This window comes from Aulonocara sp. 'chitande type north' Nkhata Bay, linkage group LG23 (assembly GCF_057382095.1).
Source record: "Aulonocara sp. 'chitande type north' Nkhata Bay isolate Kocher_YH1m ecotype deep benthic linkage group LG23, A_spYH_male_GT1.1, whole genome shotgun sequence".
NCBI classification, from domain to species: domain Eukaryota; kingdom Metazoa; phylum Chordata; class Actinopteri; order Cichliformes; family Cichlidae; genus Aulonocara; species Aulonocara sp. 'chitande type north' Nkhata Bay.
Window position 1 is genome coordinate 50,219,255 of NC_141365.1, and position 19,645 is coordinate 50,238,899.

At 44.1% G+C, this 19,645-nt stretch overlaps 2 protein-coding genes across 2 annotated transcripts; both read right to left on the minus strand.

The window, feature by feature from the left end:
* Positions 1-626: 626 nt before the first annotated feature.
* LOC147302939 (thymosin beta-12) lies at positions 627-3,220 on the minus strand. The gene is made up of 3 exons (XM_086284111.1): positions 3,064-3,220; positions 1,707-1,819; positions 627-1,612 (listed from the first exon to the last, which is right to left on the minus strand). Exons 2-3 carry the CDS (start codon positions 1,804-1,806, stop codon positions 1,581-1,583), a joined length of 132 nt encoding a protein of 43 aa, XP_086140237.1. The 5' UTR covers positions 1,807-1,819; positions 3,064-3,220; the 3' UTR covers positions 627-1,580.
* A 2,166-nt stretch (positions 3,221-5,386) lies between these two features.
* On the minus strand, positions 5,387-17,909 carry LOC147302940 (ribose-phosphate pyrophosphokinase 2-like). Its single transcript, XM_086284103.1, has 7 exons — positions 17,593-17,909; positions 14,698-14,881; positions 11,144-11,242; positions 10,715-10,839; positions 7,673-7,846; positions 7,429-7,588; positions 5,387-6,409 (listed from the first exon to the last, which is right to left on the minus strand). The coding sequence occupies exons 1-7, from the start codon at positions 17,712-17,714 to the stop codon at positions 6,317-6,319; spliced, it is 957 nt and encodes a 318-aa protein (XP_086140229.1). The 5' UTR covers positions 17,715-17,909; the 3' UTR covers positions 5,387-6,316.
* Positions 17,910-19,645: the final 1,736 nt, after the last annotated feature.

The following is a 19,645-nucleotide window of genomic DNA, read 5'->3' on the forward strand; positions in this document are numbered from 1 at the left end:
AATCTCCTGCTGGGTCACGGCCATCCTGTCCCAATAAGCCACCGCTCACCAGTGCACCGACCCAGCTAATAGCTAACTTGTTATAGGTACACCCTTATTCTCCCCTGTCATTCAGTATAGCACGTTCATGCTGCATCAAATCAGACCTGTAGCTGTTAGAGTGCCCTACACAATCAGTTCCTCAGCTGGTCTACTCTACTTCCTGAACTTGAGATTGTTTGCTCCACAGCTCAGGCTTTTAAAGTGTAATTCAAGCTGACGGTGGTGTTCACAGCTTCCTCTAGAGGAAAGATTCATGACAGGTGGTTTAACAACTTTCATTTCCCTTCCGCCACCTCGACACATACACAACATTTAAAAAAAACCCTCATCTCCTGTGCTGGTAAATCCCGGCCGTGGAACACATTTAAGCCTTTCAATGGTGCCTCATCCGTTAAGTAAGCCTATAGGAAGGTAAGAGTGAGGTAGTGTGGAAAGTAGGTTAGACTAAGACTTGAACTGTAAGCTGGAGCCAATTTAAATTCCTGCTAACTACCTTCAAGTGTGAGGATTGTGATAGAGCATGCAGGGTGGGGGTGGGGGACTGGGACATTTAAATGTGCAGATAAACTCTCGCAGCACACCTCTTTAGTAACAAATTTTTTTATTACAACATTTCACTGCTTTTTTTTCTTTCCATTTCTGGTAATGGTTTGTGGCAGAGTAACATGACTGCTGGGAATATACAAAACTCCAAAAGAATTTCGCTCTACGGTTCAAAGCAAACACATGGAATCGATTGGCAGAATCATTTTTTCCTTTTCTCTCATTTGAAACAATTCAGAGACGACAAAAGCCATCCTGAATCACTCCACACAACAAACGAAAAAGGGCCAAAGCACGTTACATTTTCACCGCATCTCCCAGAATCTAGATGGCATCCGTTACACTTTCTTAAATCCTTGTGTACATACAAAAGAAAAAAAGAAAACACTGAAACAACAGTATCAGTTTCTTTTTCCAGGTTGTGGGGGGGGGGGGGTACATTTTGGCCAGCGTACAGACGAAGTTGTGCATTTCCGAAAATTAGAAAAACAACAAAAACAAAACCAAAAAAAGCTTGACGCCTCAGCTTTGGCGCAAAAGCAGCCACACAGAAAGTTGGGTGGTGGTTGGTGGGTTTTGGTGAGACGGTGATGAGCTTCCTGGGACGCAGGCCACGCCCCATCCCTCAGGCCTCTCGCCCTCTTGACACTGCACGTCGATCTTGGTGGTCAAGGCGGTGTTAAAAGGAGAGACGTGCACATTCACGGACCATCTTCTGCACTCCCCTCCCTTCCCTCTCTGCCTCAGAGAAATCTTCCTCATCTCTTCCCTGGCGGAAGGACGAGCATGACGGTGGTTAAAGGTGACAGTAGTAAAGGGGTGGGGGTCGGGGTGGGCGCTCTGGCGAAGGCATCATCCATCCACAGGCTGTGCAGCTTGGTTATCGTTTCATAATTTCGGTTACAGAGTTATACAGCTAAAAAGAAGTGACTGAAAACAAGGCAATGCAGGAGGAGGGGTGAGGGGTGTACAGTGCATGACGGGAGGTGGGGGCTTCACGACGTCGCCTGCTTCTCCTGTTCGATGGCTGTGAAGGAGAGGAGAGAGGAAAGGAGGGGTAAGGAATGATACGAAAAGAATCGTGCAAAAAAGAGGAATCCAGAAGAAACGAGGACACCAACTTTCTTTTGTAGGCAGGGGATTCTTCTCCTGCGTCTCTGTCTTCTTCAGCTTGGACTTGTCGAACTTCTCCACCTCTGCAAGGTCGGGCTTGTCGCTCATTGTTGCAGTTAGTCTGAGAAAAGATGGAACAAGCAGGGAGATGATTAATATTATTCACCACGCAAAGTTGTGCAACAAAAAACAAAAGACTAAATATACACGGCACATCAAATCTGACATGTCAGTGGCTTTTATTTGATTTCTGGAAAGGGCAGAAAGCACCGAGCATGTGGACCGAGCTGACATTTTTAATCAGTAGAAGGGCGTTGCCTAAAAATCTCAGCCACCAGAAATCGACGGCTCGAGATGAAGTTGACTGCGCAACCGCAGACTACTTTTTCCCTCGAATGTGCCGCCGGTGAGTCCGCCTTCTTTTGTTCGCCTGCGGCTCAGCCCTGCCTGATTTGACTGCCTGCCATCCATCCCGTTACCCAACACACGCACACAAAAAGTGCGCACACACAACCCGGGATGTTGCACACAGGGAGGGGGGAAGACAATGAAGCCCGTCCAAGGCGTTCAGCGCGCATTTACATAACAATAGGAGTTCCCATGCTGGGCACAGCGAGGAGAAATATGAGGGAGAGAAAAAAAAGGGGGGGGAGGGGGAGCCAACTTGTGCGCATTATTTAAAATATGACGCTGAGTGAATAAAAATTGTAATATTCTAAATGTTAGAAAATATGGATTTATGAGCGTCCACTAGCATGGAAACTGCGCACAACATCCGCAAAATTCACTTGTTACGTACTTCTCCCTTTGGTGCGCAATCTTCAAGGAACCACCGCCCTGATTGGCGTTAAAAAAATTTTTTTTTTTTTTTTTTTTTAAACCTCCACCCTAAACATTTGCTCGAACAAACCCACGAGGGAAAATATCTAAATGCGTGGTTTTATGAAGGGAACCAGGTGGGTGCAGGGCTCCCTCTCTGACTCTCTCTCTCTCTCTCACACACACACACACACACACACACACGCGCGCGCACAGCAACAAAGGAAATGGGCTGATATGCTTGAGACAAAGACGCTGCACACACGCCCACCCTGCTGTCACATTTACACTCTGATGGGAGCTTAGAAAACCTGCAACCCTCTTAACTCAAGGACAGAAAGAAAAGAGGAAAAAATCTAATCATATTCTGTCTCCTTTTTCTTTCTTTGCTGTGGCATCACTTTTGGCACAACATCCACTCCACTGCGCATTTACCCGCATCGACTCCGACAGTCTCAGCTCTCCCAGCTGCACACGGTGAAGCACAAAGAGGCTGATCACAAAAACAGAAAAGCAGCATGAGATGCCGAGCAGCTGTTTACTCACCGATGTGTCGGCTGATGTCTGGAAAGGTTGTGCTCGGCGCGCTGTTGCAGCAGTAGTGGCGCGTCTTTGCGCAAGCGTTAGATATACTCAGAAATATGCTAATGACATCTGACATCACCGCTCCCCCAGACCGTCCTCCGTTGCCCCCTGCTGGAGGAAAGCTCTGAATGCTCCATCCACACTCACACACACCACCACCTCTTGTAGTAAGCTCTTAGTATTATTATTATTATTACGTGACAGACGAAAGGAATGGAAAGATGTGGATTTCTGCTTTTTGTGTCTGTTTTTACTGTGAAATCCCCACTGAGCTGAATGGTACACTCCACTCCTCTAGTTTCATAACATGATGCCACTGCACTGAGTGCAACATCAGCACGCGTCTGACTGAGTGGCTCTTTTGCGTTCGCTCAGTTTGATCTGGAAATCGCTCTCTGAAGGCCTGACCTGTGGAAAATTGTTAAAAAACTGCGTCCTTCCTGATATGACTTCCACGTGCCACTGACTGCACTTCCATGCGTGCTGGGCTCCACCTGGTGGCAGCTTCATTTGAGCTGTGCGTCTCCCTCTTTTTGCAGCATTTCCACTGTGATTCATTTGTAGATTAGATTGGATTCAAGGTGAGTTTCTCCAAAGGATCTGCCTTTAAGTGGGAAATCCAACCATACGTTAGGGAGTTCTATACTAAATTGTGACCTTTGACCTCCCCAGAGACTCCCAGGACGTCTTTATCGAGACTGACTAAACTGCAGAAATCCATTCCCTCCACAGAAGGCATATTCAGAGGCTTTGATTAGGAAAATATAGACACAGTAATGCACCGATACATAAGTTCAGGTCTCTCTTTGAAGTCAGGCCTCTCTGAAGGGTCATCAGACCTATCCTGTCACACCAGCTCTCATTACGACCTCCTTCAATACATCCATGGTTCTTCTCTGTGGTCTTCTTTTCCTCCCACCTCACTGGCAAGAGCTCTGATACTGAAAGCTCTGTTTAGGCAGACTGCAGTAAAAACTGTGTTAAGAACAATGTATGTAAGTGCATTTGCCAAAAATGCAGCCTTTAAACTTTCTTCAATCACCTAGCAACAATTCAGCTTTTCTGCGTGCATTCACATAGTCGGGCTGTAAACAGGGTCAGTTAAAACAGTTAAAGGTGTGACCTCCTTTTAGACATCAGAAACAAGTCAAAGGGCCTCAGAGATAAAGATAAGACAGATTATTTATTTTTATCCAAGTAAGAGGTTCTGTGCTTTACATGAACTGTGTATTTGTGCAAGTTTACAAGTACTGTTCAATTGTTCTTCAACTCAAATATGTAATCAGCCAATCACATGGCAGCAACTCACCTCATTTATTTATGTAGACACATCAAGACCTGCTGAAGGTCAAACTGACAATCAGAATGGGGAAGGGAGGTGATTTAAGTGTGTGCTGGTCTGAGTGTTTCCCACACAGCCACCAGAACAGAGTGAAAGAGAGAATCTCCAGTGAGCAGCAGTTCTCTGGGAGAAAACGTCTCGTTGATGCCAGAGGTGAGAGGAGAAAGGCCAGGCTGCTTTGAGATGACAGGAAGGCAACAATGACTCACATAATTTCACAGCTGAGCAGAAGAGCGTCTGAGTGTAAAATGCTTTGAACCTTGATACAGATGGGCTGCAGCAGCAGGAGGCCACACTGCGAGTCACTCCTAACAACAGCAATCTAAAGCTACAGTTCAAACAGGTCCACCTAAGCTGGATATTAGAAGACTAGAAAACGTCGTCTGGTCTGATGAGTCTTGATCTCTGCTGTAATATTCAGAAGGTAGAATCAGAACAGCTCCCTCTCCTGGTGGTGTAACGTGTGGGGGATATTTCCTTGGCACACTTTGAGCCCCTCGAGCATCGTTTAAACTGAACGACCTGCCCGAGTGTGTTTGCTGACCACGCCCATTCATCTTTTCACGGTTTCTTCCAGCAGGATTATGCACAATAACCCTCAAACTGGAGTTCACTGGACTCAAACGGCCTCCACAGTCACCACCAGTCTCAGCTCGCTAAACTGGAACAGGAGGGTGTGCAGCCAACAAATCTACAGCAACTGTGTGATGCTGTCATGTGAATATGGATCTAAATCTTTGTTTCCAGCACCTTACAGGACAGTTAAAGCAGCTCTGAAAGCAAAAAAGGGGGTCCAACAAAGTGTCAGGTGAGTATATTCCACCCAAACTTGTCAGTTGAGAACACTTTAACCCCCCCATCTTACCACTTTTACAATGTTGCTGCTCATGTGTTTCTTTAGTGCCACTAAACAGGAGCGCAGAGATGATGAGGAGAGCGTCGGTAAGCCAATGTCAAAAGCTTTATTGTCAAAGCGTTACACAGATATTTATATATGTATATATAAAAAGAGAAGAAATCACATTTTCAATCAACCTGCAGGCAAATGTGACCCATTACAGCTGATTCACCTTTAAAACAAAAACAAATTACGGCTGAAATTGACACTAGAACAAAGCTCGATGCTCCATTTCTCATCGTGACCTCTTGGATTCTCGTATTCGTCGTTAAATCTCCTTTTAGTGCGATTCTCAGGAAGGAAGGCTGCCCTAACATCGTGCAGCTGAACCAGGCAAAGAAACGAGGAACTAAAACAAAGTGTTCGAGCTCTGACTCGACTGTGCCCGTGGTCACGTCGGTACAGTTACGCTCGCCATGCAGCTTCTGAACTACGCTCAGGAATACGGCGCTAAGCTTGAACTACCAGAATCAAAGTGTTAGAGTTCGGCTACAACTAGAAAACTTTCAGCAGCTCTGAAAAAGCAAACACTTCAGTGACAGCAGGGACGCGGATACGTTTTCATGTTTTATTACTTTGTGAAGCATAAAGGGCCATAAACACCGCTGACCCACGACACAGTGGAAAGCTTCATTTAAAGTGAGGTACAAATAATACACGGTGTTACATAAGGGACCCTTTGGTTAAAGTGGAGGCCAATGAGTGCTGGGCTCAAGGTTAGCAATACTGAAACTGAGAGGGGGGGGGGGGGCACAAAAAACTAAAAAAAGCTCATAAATACAAAGTTGGTCTTCGGAGGAGGAAGTGATATTTCTCTGTCTGCTGGGTGAGGTGTAAAGGGCAATGTGGGCGTGACCTTTAAACAGTCACATGGGCTTTTGGCTGAAAGCCATCAGGCCTCTTTTGTTTTCAGCCTTAACTGGAGGAGGTGTGCCCGAAAGCGTTGGCCCCGTGGCCTGACGAGCTCCTGTTCTCTACAAGGGTACGTGGCTGAAGAGGTAGGACACCGACTCGCCGTTGTGGGTTCTCCTGATGGCCTCCGCCAGGATCATGGAGATGTCGATGACCTGCAGGAAATAACGAGTTTGTAACGTGAGATAGAAAGTAGCACAAATCACATCTGCTGCAAGCCTCCTCCAGCCTTGCTCTTCTTCTTCTTCTTTTTGTTGCGCGGCAGCCGTGGCTGGCCACCCTGTTTCTACAACTGTTTGTGTATAAAACCTTTTTGTTTAACACATTTTAACAATGCTCTGGCCAGTGTTCGTCTAGTGAGCACAGGCTGACCGATCACCGTTTACCCCAACATGCTGGGTGTGAAGCACTCACAACAATTTACTCTGGAGGAGGCTGGAAAGTTTCCTGAAAGGAGCCTGATACGAGTCGATGAGTCACTGATGACAGCGATGCTGAGGGGAGTTGTTGAGCATTTGCAGACCTTTGCAGGTCAGAGGAGGCTTGGAGAGAGCAGTGGAGGAGAAAGACAGTAAGAAAGAGATGATGAAAATATGTAGAATGGTCATAGGAAAGAAAGAAAGAAAAATTAAAACCAACTTAACATCCATTTTTGTAAAGCTACATTTTTGTGTTTTAATTCTCAGGAATCTGGAAGTTTCTAACAGAATTAAAGAAAACTGACTTACAACAGCAACATTTCCCTGAAGGACAGAAACTGCAGACAAACAAAAGCTCAACCTGATGCCAAGTGTTTACCTCAGCAGCTGTCAGCTAAGAACCAGGCCTGTAAAGCTGAACAGGTCATACCACTGGATGTCACTGTTGTATTATGATCTTACACTGTGGTTCTACTCAAAAGCTGAGCATTTGTAACCACAGCAGAACTACATGAGGGAGTTTGAGGACCTTCAGCTGCAGTTTTACACCTAATTAGCCAAATGTAGTTCCTGGAAATCCAAACAGGATCCACACTATCCTGGACTGGTCTGGACACCTTTATCACTGCCAAAGTGGTAAACTGGTAGAATAAGCTGCTGCACTGCTGTAGCCAGTGACGATCCCAACCAACCGAACATCAGTCGGTTGAGTTCTGTGCACCATCTCATCTAAAGACGGCAGCTGTTGTGTATACCTGTATTTTCGGGCAGGCCTTCATCTTCTCCTCCTGCGGGATGGTGTTGGTCACCACCACAGCCTCGAACGGGGCGCTGTTGATGCGAGATATGGCCGGCCCTGAGAATATGCCGTGCGTGAGGATGGCGTAGACCTTCACAGCTCCAGCATCGATTAGCCTAAAAGTGGAACAATTACCAAAAAAAGTCACTACATTTATACATAAAACGAGCCAAAGACAAAACCATCTAAGTGACACCGACTTGTCGGCAGCGTGGCAGATGGTCCCGCAGGTGTCGGCCATGTCGTCCACCAGGATGGCCACGCGGTCCTTGACGTCACCGACCAGCACCATGCGGTCCACCTCGTTGGCCTTCTTCCTCTCTTTGTGGATGAGAGCGAAGTCCACATTCAGACGGTCCGCGATGGACGTCACGCTGAGCGGGGGACAGGAAAGAGGAGGGACATGCACAGACTCAACCCTTAATTGCTTCTCAAACAAGTCGACTACAAAGCTGTGACTGAAATCCCCGCAGTGCGCCCTCGTTTCTCTACAGGATGACATCAAATAACTTCCAAAATGGCAAGCAGTTGGCAAACTAAGCAGATGATAATCACCGAGGTTCTGCTGATCTCTCCTAATGTCACTGTGAAAAGACTTGGAGCTAAAGCTTGAATCAGCACATCAGCCATCTGCAGCACCAGCAGACCCTGAAGTACGTTCACTTTCCCCCTACACTAAACATTGAAGTATATTTTCTACACTCAATACAAACGAATGGCCAAACAGATGGGGGGGGGGGGGGGGGGGGGGGGTCAGTGCAGTCTGTGTGTTCTTGATATGACCAGGTGCACGGCCACTTTCAGGACCTTTGATGTGGTCGGAGTCCAGTGTTGGGAAGGTTACTTTTAAAATGTATTCCATTACAGATTACAGAATACATGCCCCAAAATGTATTCTGTAACGTATTCTGTTACGTTACTCAATGACAGTAACGTATTCTGAATACTTTGGATTTCTTAATATATTATCATGCTTTTTACAACTACGTGAATGTACTATTGCTGTGTGATTTATTACTATTACTGAAGGTCCGCGACTCCAAACTGTAGTAAAGGGACCTCTGACTAGTACGGCGGGGTCCCTGTCGGCTCGTAGCCGAAAAATAGCTTTACTTTGTTGTGTGGGTCAACTTTTCTGGCGAGAGACAGAGAGAGGCGTTGAAAGGCTGCTCCAACGGAACTTATTGTTTCGGAGGAAAACAGGAACACGGTGTACAGTCGAGTCTTAACAGCTTACTTACAACTGGGCTCGTCAGGCTCTCTTCTTGGCTGCAGTGGTTATTATTATATTTACATGCTTCCAGCTCCTGTTTCTGCTCGATGACAACTCGTACCTTTCCACTCCCCTTTTTCTCCCTCCTCGCTCACAGACCCATAACGTGTATGGCAGTCCATTCTCCCTGCAGCACGGACTACACTGCCCATGATGCTACATTCTTTAGAGCTATGCTTGTAGCATTCTGCCTGTTAGCTTAGCACAACAACAACAACGAAAAGGCGCTCTCTCACCCAGGAAACACACAGTCGCAGAGAGAGAGAGAGCGTAGCCCTGTAACCATGGCAACCGTAACGCTGCCGCCTGGAACAACAGAACGTAGCTGTCAAACAAACCCCAAACAGTCCTGACCCGCGACAAAATGAAACAGGAAAGTACTGCCCTGTAATCCATTTATTTCAACAAAGTAACTGTATTCTGAATACCACCTTTTTAAACGGTAACTGTAACGGAATACAGTTACTCATATTTTGTATTTTAAATACGTAACGGCGGTACATGTATTCCGTTACTCCCCAACACTGTCGGAGTCACATCCCTCAGAGTTTTGTCTTAGCCACCGCAGCACGATGCTACCTCCATCATGCTTTACCAGTCATGCACCAATCAGATGACACTGGGCAGGTGATAAAATATAATGTGACACATAAGAGCCTTTTGTCTGTTTTTTATTGCCTCTTTTCCACCAGCATAGACCCAACCGACTATTTCAGTTGTTTTCCATTAGTACCACTTCAATGTGGGTGGAGTTGTTATAGCAACGTGGCCGGGATGTCCTGTGATGTCATTTTATGTGACACAAACACAATGGGGCACATCGAGGTGATGGTACACCTGCTGCTAAACAGATGGTAAACATCTGCACCTTGTCGTTGGTTAGTGTGGAATAATTTTCCTCGTCCAATCGGTGGCCTGCAGTCTGCTGACGTCACGTCTTAAATGCTACCACCTAATAATGGGAAACCCTAAAAACAGAGATGAGCCAAGTCAAGCAGCTGCTGGTGGAAAAGAAGCTTTTTACTAAGGGGGAGCTCCAGTCCAGCTTTTATGGCCTTTACTCCCCCAGCGTCGCTGTTTGGCCAGCGGCCCTTACTCCCCTTCAGGAACCTTCCATGAGGCATCATTCTTTTGCAGTGATCCCATAACGTGTGCTCAACACACTCCTGCCTCAGCTCTGTGGGTCATTCCTTCAAGCTCATGATGTGGTTTTTGCTCAGTCACCATCAGCACTGAGGCTTTACAGACACGTCGTTGCTGAGGGCGAGCAACACAGCCCCAAAATGACATCACAACACTCACACAGAAAAAAGAAATACTGAACCGTGTTGTATCGGCGACTGCAGCTCGCAGACGGCAGCATTTATTAGAGCAAACACGACTTTTCCAATGAGCCGCTGCCACTGACGACACGCTGTTTAATTTAAAGAGTAAATCTACTGCTGCGAGGTGCCAGCAGCTGCAGTACAGTAACACAACTGCAGTGACATAGCATAAAATGAGCCTGCACGAGACAGTCTCACACTAGAATTGAAACTGAAAACATTTTTCTACCTGGGATCTTCGTGTTGGGTCGAGCGCTTTAAGGAGTTGCTTAAAGCCCTCCTTTACCATCACATCAGTAACTTTCATCCACAGCTCGAGGGAAAGGACACGCAACGCATTGCTATATCGCTGATAACGCAATATAATGATACAATTGCGTACAGTCAGATATGGCACAGCCTTGCACGTCACGCTCTTGCGCACCCAAAGCTGGACTCCAGTCATGATCCAGAAACCTCTCAAAGACGCTTAGGAGACACAGGCATGATGGGACATGAAGTTTGAATTTGAAGACGGCACAAATAAATAAAAACAGTGGTCACAGTTCACTGCATACAGTCCGTCTGCAGCTTATTAGCATTTCACATCATGCAGAGATACGTGGTGCTCCTTAACCCCGCTATCTCGTGTCGCTGCGGCTTACCGTTTGGCTCCTCCTGCATCTGGAGACACGATGATACAGTTCTTCCACTCAGGAATGTGTTCTTTGATCCACTGCAGGACGGCGGGCTCGGCGTACAGGTTGTCCACAGCAATGTCGAAGAAGCCCTTAAAAACCGGACCAGAGTAAAACGACAATTAGCTCTTTATGCATGCAAACACAACATGTGTAGCACAAATAGAACTGGATCCAAGCATACATTCACCTTCAAATCACTCTAAGAAACTGTTGCTGTGAAACTGGCAGCTTCGTATGAAGCTAGCAGCAGTATTAGGTCCATCTACAAGCACCTGTGCAGCCGTGTGTGAGACTTAGAGGTGCTAACAGGCAGATTTGATGGTCTTTATGTGGCGATTTCTCAGTCTGTACGTCAAGTTTGGCAGTAAGAGGTGGAAACACTGGTGCACCAACCTGGATCTGTGACGCGTGGAGGTCCATGGTGATGATGTGGTCCGCACCAGCCACCGACAACATGTTAGCCACCAGTTTGGCTGATATGGGTGCTCGGCTCTGAGGAAGCATTGAGACACAGTCGTTGGAGGCAAGTATGCACGGGTAAATACGCCGAAAGGACTTTCCCCCTCCTATATGGTGACCATACTGTTTGTATAATCATTTTATGTTGACTCGCAGCACCTTTGAACATTTGTGCTGATGTTAATCAGCCGGCTTTCATTTTCACACATTTTATTTACAAAAATGAAACTAAAGCTATAAAAGCTCCAGCAACCTAAATAAAACCCCTCCCTTGTTTTGCTACAAAGTTCAAAGTTTGTGTGTTGTGATTGTCAGCTGCTGAAGGCACACGTAGACGGCTCCGTCCTTGTCAGAGTCCTTGCTTTGGGGGTCACCCCAGCAATGTAGGTCTGGCTGCCGCTCGGGGCCTGTGCTGTTTAGCTGCTGCGTCTACTCGAGAGACGCGTCAGGGCTTGTTGACAGAACACTCGAATACGTGTTCATGACGGTGGAGCGGCGCTTAGGCCGGTGATTAGACTAAATGTGGCGCTTGGATATTCATGATGGCTAGATGCTCACTGCACCAGGATAAAGTGAGCAGCTGTGAGTGGAGTCTGAAGTACGTGAGATAAAAAGATTTGAGCTGTCAGGAGGACGTTCATTATTCACCTGAAACACATTACAGCTCTGTAGGAAGTTAGACCTGTTTTCTCCATCCATCTATTTCCTTCCACTTATTTATCGTGGAGGTGGGCGGCCTCAGGGATCCAGCTTTTTCAGCCTTGATCAAATTTAACTTAAAAATAATAATAATAATAATCTAGCACAAAATGAGCTTGTTGTTCAGAATGAATGTGGTAAATATGGCTATTATATCCTGTAGTGCAAAAGTCACAGCTCGCAGATTTGTTGTCGCTCGTGCAAACAGAACAGAAATACAACATATAGGACAAAAACTGAGTTTGCACAATTCTAATGAGCTTGAAAGTCAATATTTACCTTTGTATTTCAACACAGCCTGAACTCAAGGCCGGCTGTCTTGTCATATCTGTCAGTAGTATGTGACTGATCCCCCCCCATCACTGCTGCCACTGATTTTCAGTCCAGTTCTTGTGTAATCTGACACCATCAGCCTCTTCTCCTGTTGCCCTTCTTTAAGAACAGTAACCTGACAGCCACCAACACATGCACTATATTGGACAATATATGTACTACAAATCCCAGCGACAGCTTGGCTGTTTGTGTTGTGAAATGTGAACCAGGTTAAGTTTGTATAGCGTTTCCAAATGAACAGAATCTGGCAGGAAGCCTGAAATCGGCAAGTTTTTAAAGTAGAATCTTTATCTGGTGTAAACGAGGATGAGGTAAGAAAGTGTTCACAGAGCTTTGACCCTCACGTGCTACGATGAGACTTTATTAGATAAGTGGAGCTCGGCGCACACGCAGGCAGAGTGAAGGTGGAAAGCAAGGAGGAGTCAGACAGGACGCTAATTCGCTGGATCAGAACCTCTGCAGGTGCTAATTAGTTGAAAACCGCGTCCATCTCGCTGCTTCGTGCAGACGTGATTCTCCACACTCATCACACCAACAACTGTGGCAACACAAGATAATGATTTACAAGATCAGCAGCTTGAGCCGGTTTCTGACACGTCAGTCTGCCTGCAAACCGACGCCGCTGCTGACCTTGAGGGATTTCTTATTAAAACGTCAGTGCGATTAAGTTAATGCGTCAACCTGCCAGAGGGGAAGCAGAAACGTTCTCTGGGGACCTGTTTGGTCTCGTTCTTGAGATTTTGAAATCTGCATTTTAACGTCTCCTACAAAGACAGATTTTCACTCATTACCCAGCAGCCTCCACTCGAGCCGGCGCCCACAGGACCATTTATGTTTGTATAAGCTCACAGCTGCACTGCAGCCTGTGACTAAATGCCAGTTTACAGTAGGGCTGGGCCATATTATACCGTTCACGGTAATACCGGTATAATGTTAGGCAACGATAGGAAAATGAAATATCGCGATAGAATATGAGTAAAACGCGCATGCGCAGTGCCTTTGTTTTCATACGCACATGGCCGATTGTTGAGTGAAACAGATGAACCAGAATTGGTTTGTAAAAATGGTGCAACTTCAGTGATGTGGAACTGGTTTGGTGTTTGTCCGTCAGATACACAACAAAGCACATTTTTTTGCAGAACATGCAAGCGGCCGTTGTTATTGTCGTATTTGTCGGACTAAGATGCTCTTAAATCTGGGAGTAATCTGGGTCCTAAACTCCGTATTCTTCAGGTCAAACGAACACTGCAGCATCACTTAGAGTTAAAAACTGTCTAAATTCTTTCATCTTTAATAAAACGATCAGCATTGCTGCTTTACCAGGTGTAACTATGAAGTTTAACTTCCAGGCATCCATGAAAACAAAAGTTATTACATTTAATGGAGTTAGAAGTTAGCAGGAAGCTAGCGGAAGTTAGCTCGCTAGTTTCGCTAGTTACCTAAGCATGATATAGCATGTTCTGACTGAGAGATTTCTGAAAAAAATCAAACGTACAGCTCTGCTATCACTTCCAACATAAATGAAGACAGAAAACTAAACAGCAGTGACGTTTGTAGGGTTACTGAAGTTGGGCTAGCTGCTATATAATGATGTGCTACGTGATCGCTAGCGACACAGCTATGTTAGCATAACATAAACAGTGAAGCTGGAGGACGAACACTAACACTTTTCCACTTATAAAAGTTAACGTGAAGGTTCTTCATGGTTAGAGACAAATGCAATCGCATGGCAGGATGCTGTAAACGGACCAAACTTCAGTCAGGAGAACAACTGAGATAATCCATCCACAATACGAGGTTAGTCATTAATATAATACTGCAACAACATGGGAATAGAGCAGCTGCCAGAGAATTCAACATTAATGAATCAATGGTACAGAAGTGGAGGAAGCAAGAAGAATGAGTTTAATAAAGTTTGATTTATCTGACTGCTTTGTTTCGCTTAATGTGCCTTATAATCCCGTGCACCTTATGGTCCGAAAAATGCGTACTGCACACTGCAGTTTAATGTTGCAAAGCACCTCTTTTTAACTTCAGTGGATATTATACATGGTTATGCTCAGGATATGTCAGCCCATTTCTACTGGAAATGCCTTTTGGTTAAACTTTCAGCAAGGAATTTGCATTTGCACTGTTACATTTTTATAAAGCTTTAATGTACATAAAAACCAGCTTCTTGTTTAAGTGAAAATAAATGGAAGGTTGTCTTTTTGCGCTAGTAATGTTGTGGAGTTGTATTTTGTCTCGCATCAATTACATCATCAGTTATATCGTTATCGCAAATTTTCAAATATATATCGTGATAAATATTTTTGGCCATATCGCCCTGCTCTAGTTTACAGGATTAAAGTCATATAAATATATATGTGGCTCGCAGGAACAAGCAGAGGTGACGTTTGTACTTTTGGTTCTGAACTCTTTCTGGTGTTAGGGTTTCAGAGTGGTGAGGCGTTTACCTTGTCCTTCTTGTCCTGTCGGGCGTAGGGGAAGCAGGGGATGACAGCAGTGACACGGGATGACGAGGCGATCTTGCAGGCGTTTATCATGATTAGCAGTTCCATTAGGTTGTCGTTAATTTCCCCACAGCCGCTCTGAATGATGTACACGTCTTCACCACGCACACTTTCCCCAATTTCCACACTGTATAACAAAAATGTAGGCAAAAGAATATATTTTACATCCACACAGACACACGACCCTGTGATCTTTGAGTAAAACGACCAAAGAAACCCACAAGACTGAAGAGACAATGAGACATTTGACAAAACGACCAAAACCACACGTAAACAGACAATTCAACCAATGTGGTACAAGACCACAGAGACACAACAAAAGCCACAAAGACTTTAAATGACCACAAAAAAAGAGAGATGAGAAACAAGCTTTAGAGTTTCTAAAGACGCAGAACGTATCCTCAGAGTTACCAAAGAGACTCAAAGCAAAACAGTCAAAAAGATTCAAAGTCACCAAAAACAGACTCAAAATGACGCAAAAAGGAAAAAACGCATAAAGAAAACCCACAGCGTAAAAACACTTCCAAAGAGATACAAGTCAGAGGCACAAGACCACAAAGAGAAACTAAACAACACTAAAAAGCCACAAAGAGACTTTAAAAGACTCGAGACAGAATATAGCCTCAAAACAAGCCCAAAAATCTCCAAAAGGCCAAAGATGCAAAATTACCAGAGACATAAACTGAGCACAAAGACAGAAACATAACTTTGGTGTCTTGTTGCTTAAATCCAGGTAAAAGAAAAACTCAAGGATGGATCAGTCAAAACAACAACAACAAAAAAGCACTCGACCACTTTATATTATAAATCTGATATTAAAACTACAGGATTCTGTGATGCTCAGAAAATCCCCAACAATACATTTACCTTTATATTGACACTCACACAAACTGCACTGTGGGACACTGCAGGTTTTAGTGTTAAAGGCCAAGTCTGGGCTGAGTCCCTCTGCTCAGGTTGAACATGTGAAGCTGACACTGTGTGTGTGTGTGTGTGTGTGTGTGTGTGTGTGTGTGTGTGTGTGTGTGTGTGTGTGTGTGTGTGTGTGTGTGTGTGTGTCATTCCTCTGTGGGAGATGACCAAGTCCCGTCAACCTCAGTCATGTGATCACTGCACGCACAGCTATGCAGAGGGAGAATCACGATTAGACAAACAGTTAATAGAACTTAATTACATCAGCAGAGGCTGTGCAAACACTGATACTGTATATCGCTCCAAGTCTGCAAAGTTAGTCCACTAATAGCCTCAAATTCTCCCTTTATCCTCCATGTCTGGGTCTTTCAACTCCATCAGCTTGAGCTGAGTAACAGAGTATTTTCCCCAGCCTGATCATCAAGGGAAAAAGAGCACAAATAAAAAGTCTCCATGCCGTTTTATTCCCAGGGATTTACGCTCTTGTTTTTGTCACAAAGTGAAGTCTTAGTCGGAAGATTTGAGAAGAGCTGCCATCGCCTCCCTTTATTGTGAGAGGATGAGAAAATAATCTTTGTTTTGTGTCGCACAAACAGCTGCGTTCCCAGGAGAGCAAACACGCCGCAGATAATCAAGAGTTTCCCTGGATTTTTGTTTTTTAAAAGCTGTGAATGGAAAAAGGATCCAGACACCTTTAAGAGAGACTGCAGATGACCAAACAACAGATGCAGTCGAGTGCATCACACAAGGAAATCCTCTCTGAGTAACCCCCCCAGCAATGAAATGGTCACTGCAGCCCCCCCCCCAAAAAAAAAAATCAAGACACTACATTTCTCGTGTTACTCCATCCAAAAGAAGCCCAGCAGCTCCATATGTGCTGAATTTGAAGCTGCTGGGGGCTGAGAGCTCGGGGTCAGCACAAGCATGCAAACATGAAACCAAAAGGTCATCATCCCGCAGGAGAGTTCAGACAGGCTGCACACATTCAAGTCCACAAGCAGTAAAAGTAATAAAAGCCCCGTGGAAAGCTGAAAGTTATTAAACAAGGGTCGACGCATGCGTGTGGGCACTGGATAAACTAATGGTGAGCTCGGTATTGTGGATATAAGCTCAAATTAAGCGCATGTGACACAACCAGTGGACAGTTGACCATCTTCCCTCATACACAGAGGCAGCAGAAACAAGCTGTGCTCTTATTTAACATGTAACGTATCTCTGTGGCTGCTGTGGACTTTTTAAATGTATGCTAATGCCTTCAGATGCCTTTAGCTATATTTCGGTCTATGAAGTTAGCAAGCTAACTCAAGAGTGTGTTAAAATGACAGCGGGGTAAACCAGCATCCATTATCGGACGTAGTTGACCCCCGCACACCAGCGCACTTTAACCGAGACAACGACGAGCGAGGCTTGAATCAGTTATACCGTAATAACCACAATTTAACTTAAATTATTTAACAGCAGTAACAGCCTGTTCCCTTCTCAACAGTAGCGTTTTCCTAGCTAACAGAAAATCCCTTTAAATGGCTACAAAGCCGAGTTTGATAAGACACGAGCTCGTTGTGGAGTTTGCGACGCAGATACAAAATACGGCATTAAGTGTTACGTGACGCTGGTTTACACCGGTTGTTTTGAACGCACGCAAGACAGGTGAATAGAGCATTTTAAGTAATAAAACAAGTCCTCAATGATAAGGATAGCGCAGGTGTCCGATAAAGGACGCCCCAACTTTAGCAAGCTAACCTGCTATGTTTACATGTGGTTAGCTAGTCACGTGTAGACGTGAATAGTAAACTATTGTTAGCCAGAAGCTAACCCTCCCACATGGGGACACCGAGCCAAAGCACTGAGGGCAAAAAGAGAAGACAAACCCGTTACGCGTTAATGTCAAGATAACTAGCATAGTCTGCAAATCCCAAATATACTCACCATGTCTCCTGGTTGCTGAATTTCTTCGTTATCACTTTCCCCAGCTCCAGTCCCAGCCGATCCGCCACTTTCTGGGACAGGTCGTGGTGGGAGCTCCCGCTAAAAAGCACGATGTTAGGCATGTCCAAAAACCTGGAGCTGCTTGTTCGAGAAAAAGAAAAATGAAGAAAGGTATAAAAGACACAAGGTGTCCCCGCTTTAAGGGTGCTTTGGGGGGAAGAGAAGGGGGAAGAAATGAAGCTTAAGGTTGGAGAGTGAGCATCGCACCGCTGCTGGGACCGTCGGCGGAGAGGAAATACGAGCTCAGCGTTTGCACGGTGAGGGGAAGTGCCTGCCCCTCATTGGACGGCAGAGCTGTCCACTTATGAATGAAGAACGTTATCTCAAGACATCTTTCAAATCGATCTTTTTATTGGCTTACACTGTCCCAGGTTACCCCATGTCTGCTCAGATTTCACCGTGTAGCATGTGACTTTATTACCTTATAAATTAACTCCTTAATATATTGATACTATAATCAGAATCAACATTTTATTGCACAACAAATATATATGCTTTCCCATTTAGTGCACATTAAGCAATCTTAAACTTTTATTCTATTAAAATAAATAAATATATATATATATATATATATATATATATATATATATATCCTCATTTCCATTTAGTTTGTCGAGAGCATCGTAGTGTAAAATGCCCCAGCTTTTATGCTGTTTTAATGTGCCAAACTAATTGTTAAATATTCTTATGAATTAATAACTACACAGCTATTATTCATTCCAAGAGAAACAAGCTTTCCTTTTTAAATTCGCTGTTAATTATTAATACCCGAAAGCCTTTCCTCATGCTATTCTCATTAAGGCTCAATCCATCTAAAATCCTCACATCTTTCCAACATTTTCCACTCGACGAGCCCAGATTTACCCAAATATAGTGTGGTTCAACGTTTGAACAAACATAATAATTGCTGTGAAATTGTAGTTTTATATATGAAATACTTTTCTAGATTATTTATTTTGAAAAATTGTCCATCCAACTCCTTTACCTTTCTTTTTTCTTTTTTTGACTTAAAATCTGAGCCAATGTTTGAAAACGACACTGGTGTCAGACACTATTAAAGATAAAAGCCTGGAATTCTCACTGGTGTTTGTGGGATGTGTAACGTGGGACAGATACGTTGAAAAATAGCTGAGTATGAAATATTTTTAAACATTCAAGCTGTCCTGTAAAGTCACACCTATTAAAACATACCAATAAAAATTAAAATTAAAAAAACTAGTGATAATTTTGAATGGTATATCGTTGCAATTCACAAGCATGCAAAATGAAGCATATAGAATATTTTTAAGAAAATATTTTATCACAAAAGTGAATAAAGTTATATTTTCACTCAACTTTCATGCTGGATTGAGCAAATATGACAACCCTTACCAGAAAAACAAAAATATCAATATATAGTTGAATCCAAATAGAACAGAATTATGGAAATGGTAACCATTTTAATAAATAATATTGTTAAATGTTTGCATATTCATATTCAGTTTTGAGAGCTACTCTACCTACTGTTGTTGGACTTACACTGCCCTGGAGGAATCCAATATTTCACGTAAAGTTTTTAAACAATAGTAAAAGCTATTAAAGGTCAACAAGTGCAAATAAAAAAAATATTGTACATAAAAGTAAATATGTCAAAATCGATCTATCAGCAGTGATTAGATCGATCTGAACTTTGCAGTATTAAAGTTTTAGGCAAACCAGAGATGGAGCAGAAACCGCGTGATGATTTGAGACGACTGACGAGCTTTTATTCCTGTGACCCCGTACGTCATTTTGCTTCTAAGCTATATACAGAAATGCAATCAGATGAATGCCAGATTTCTTATTTATCAGCGTTTTTGATCTTTCAAACTTTGACGTTTAAATCATGTTCTAGACTAAATGTTTGACCACAGCTGATAGTGACTGCTTGGCCTTTGCCCAAATGCAGCCTGCACACTTGTGACACTGGGTTTTGTAATTCGATTTACTACTCAGAGAGAAGTCATCTGAGACT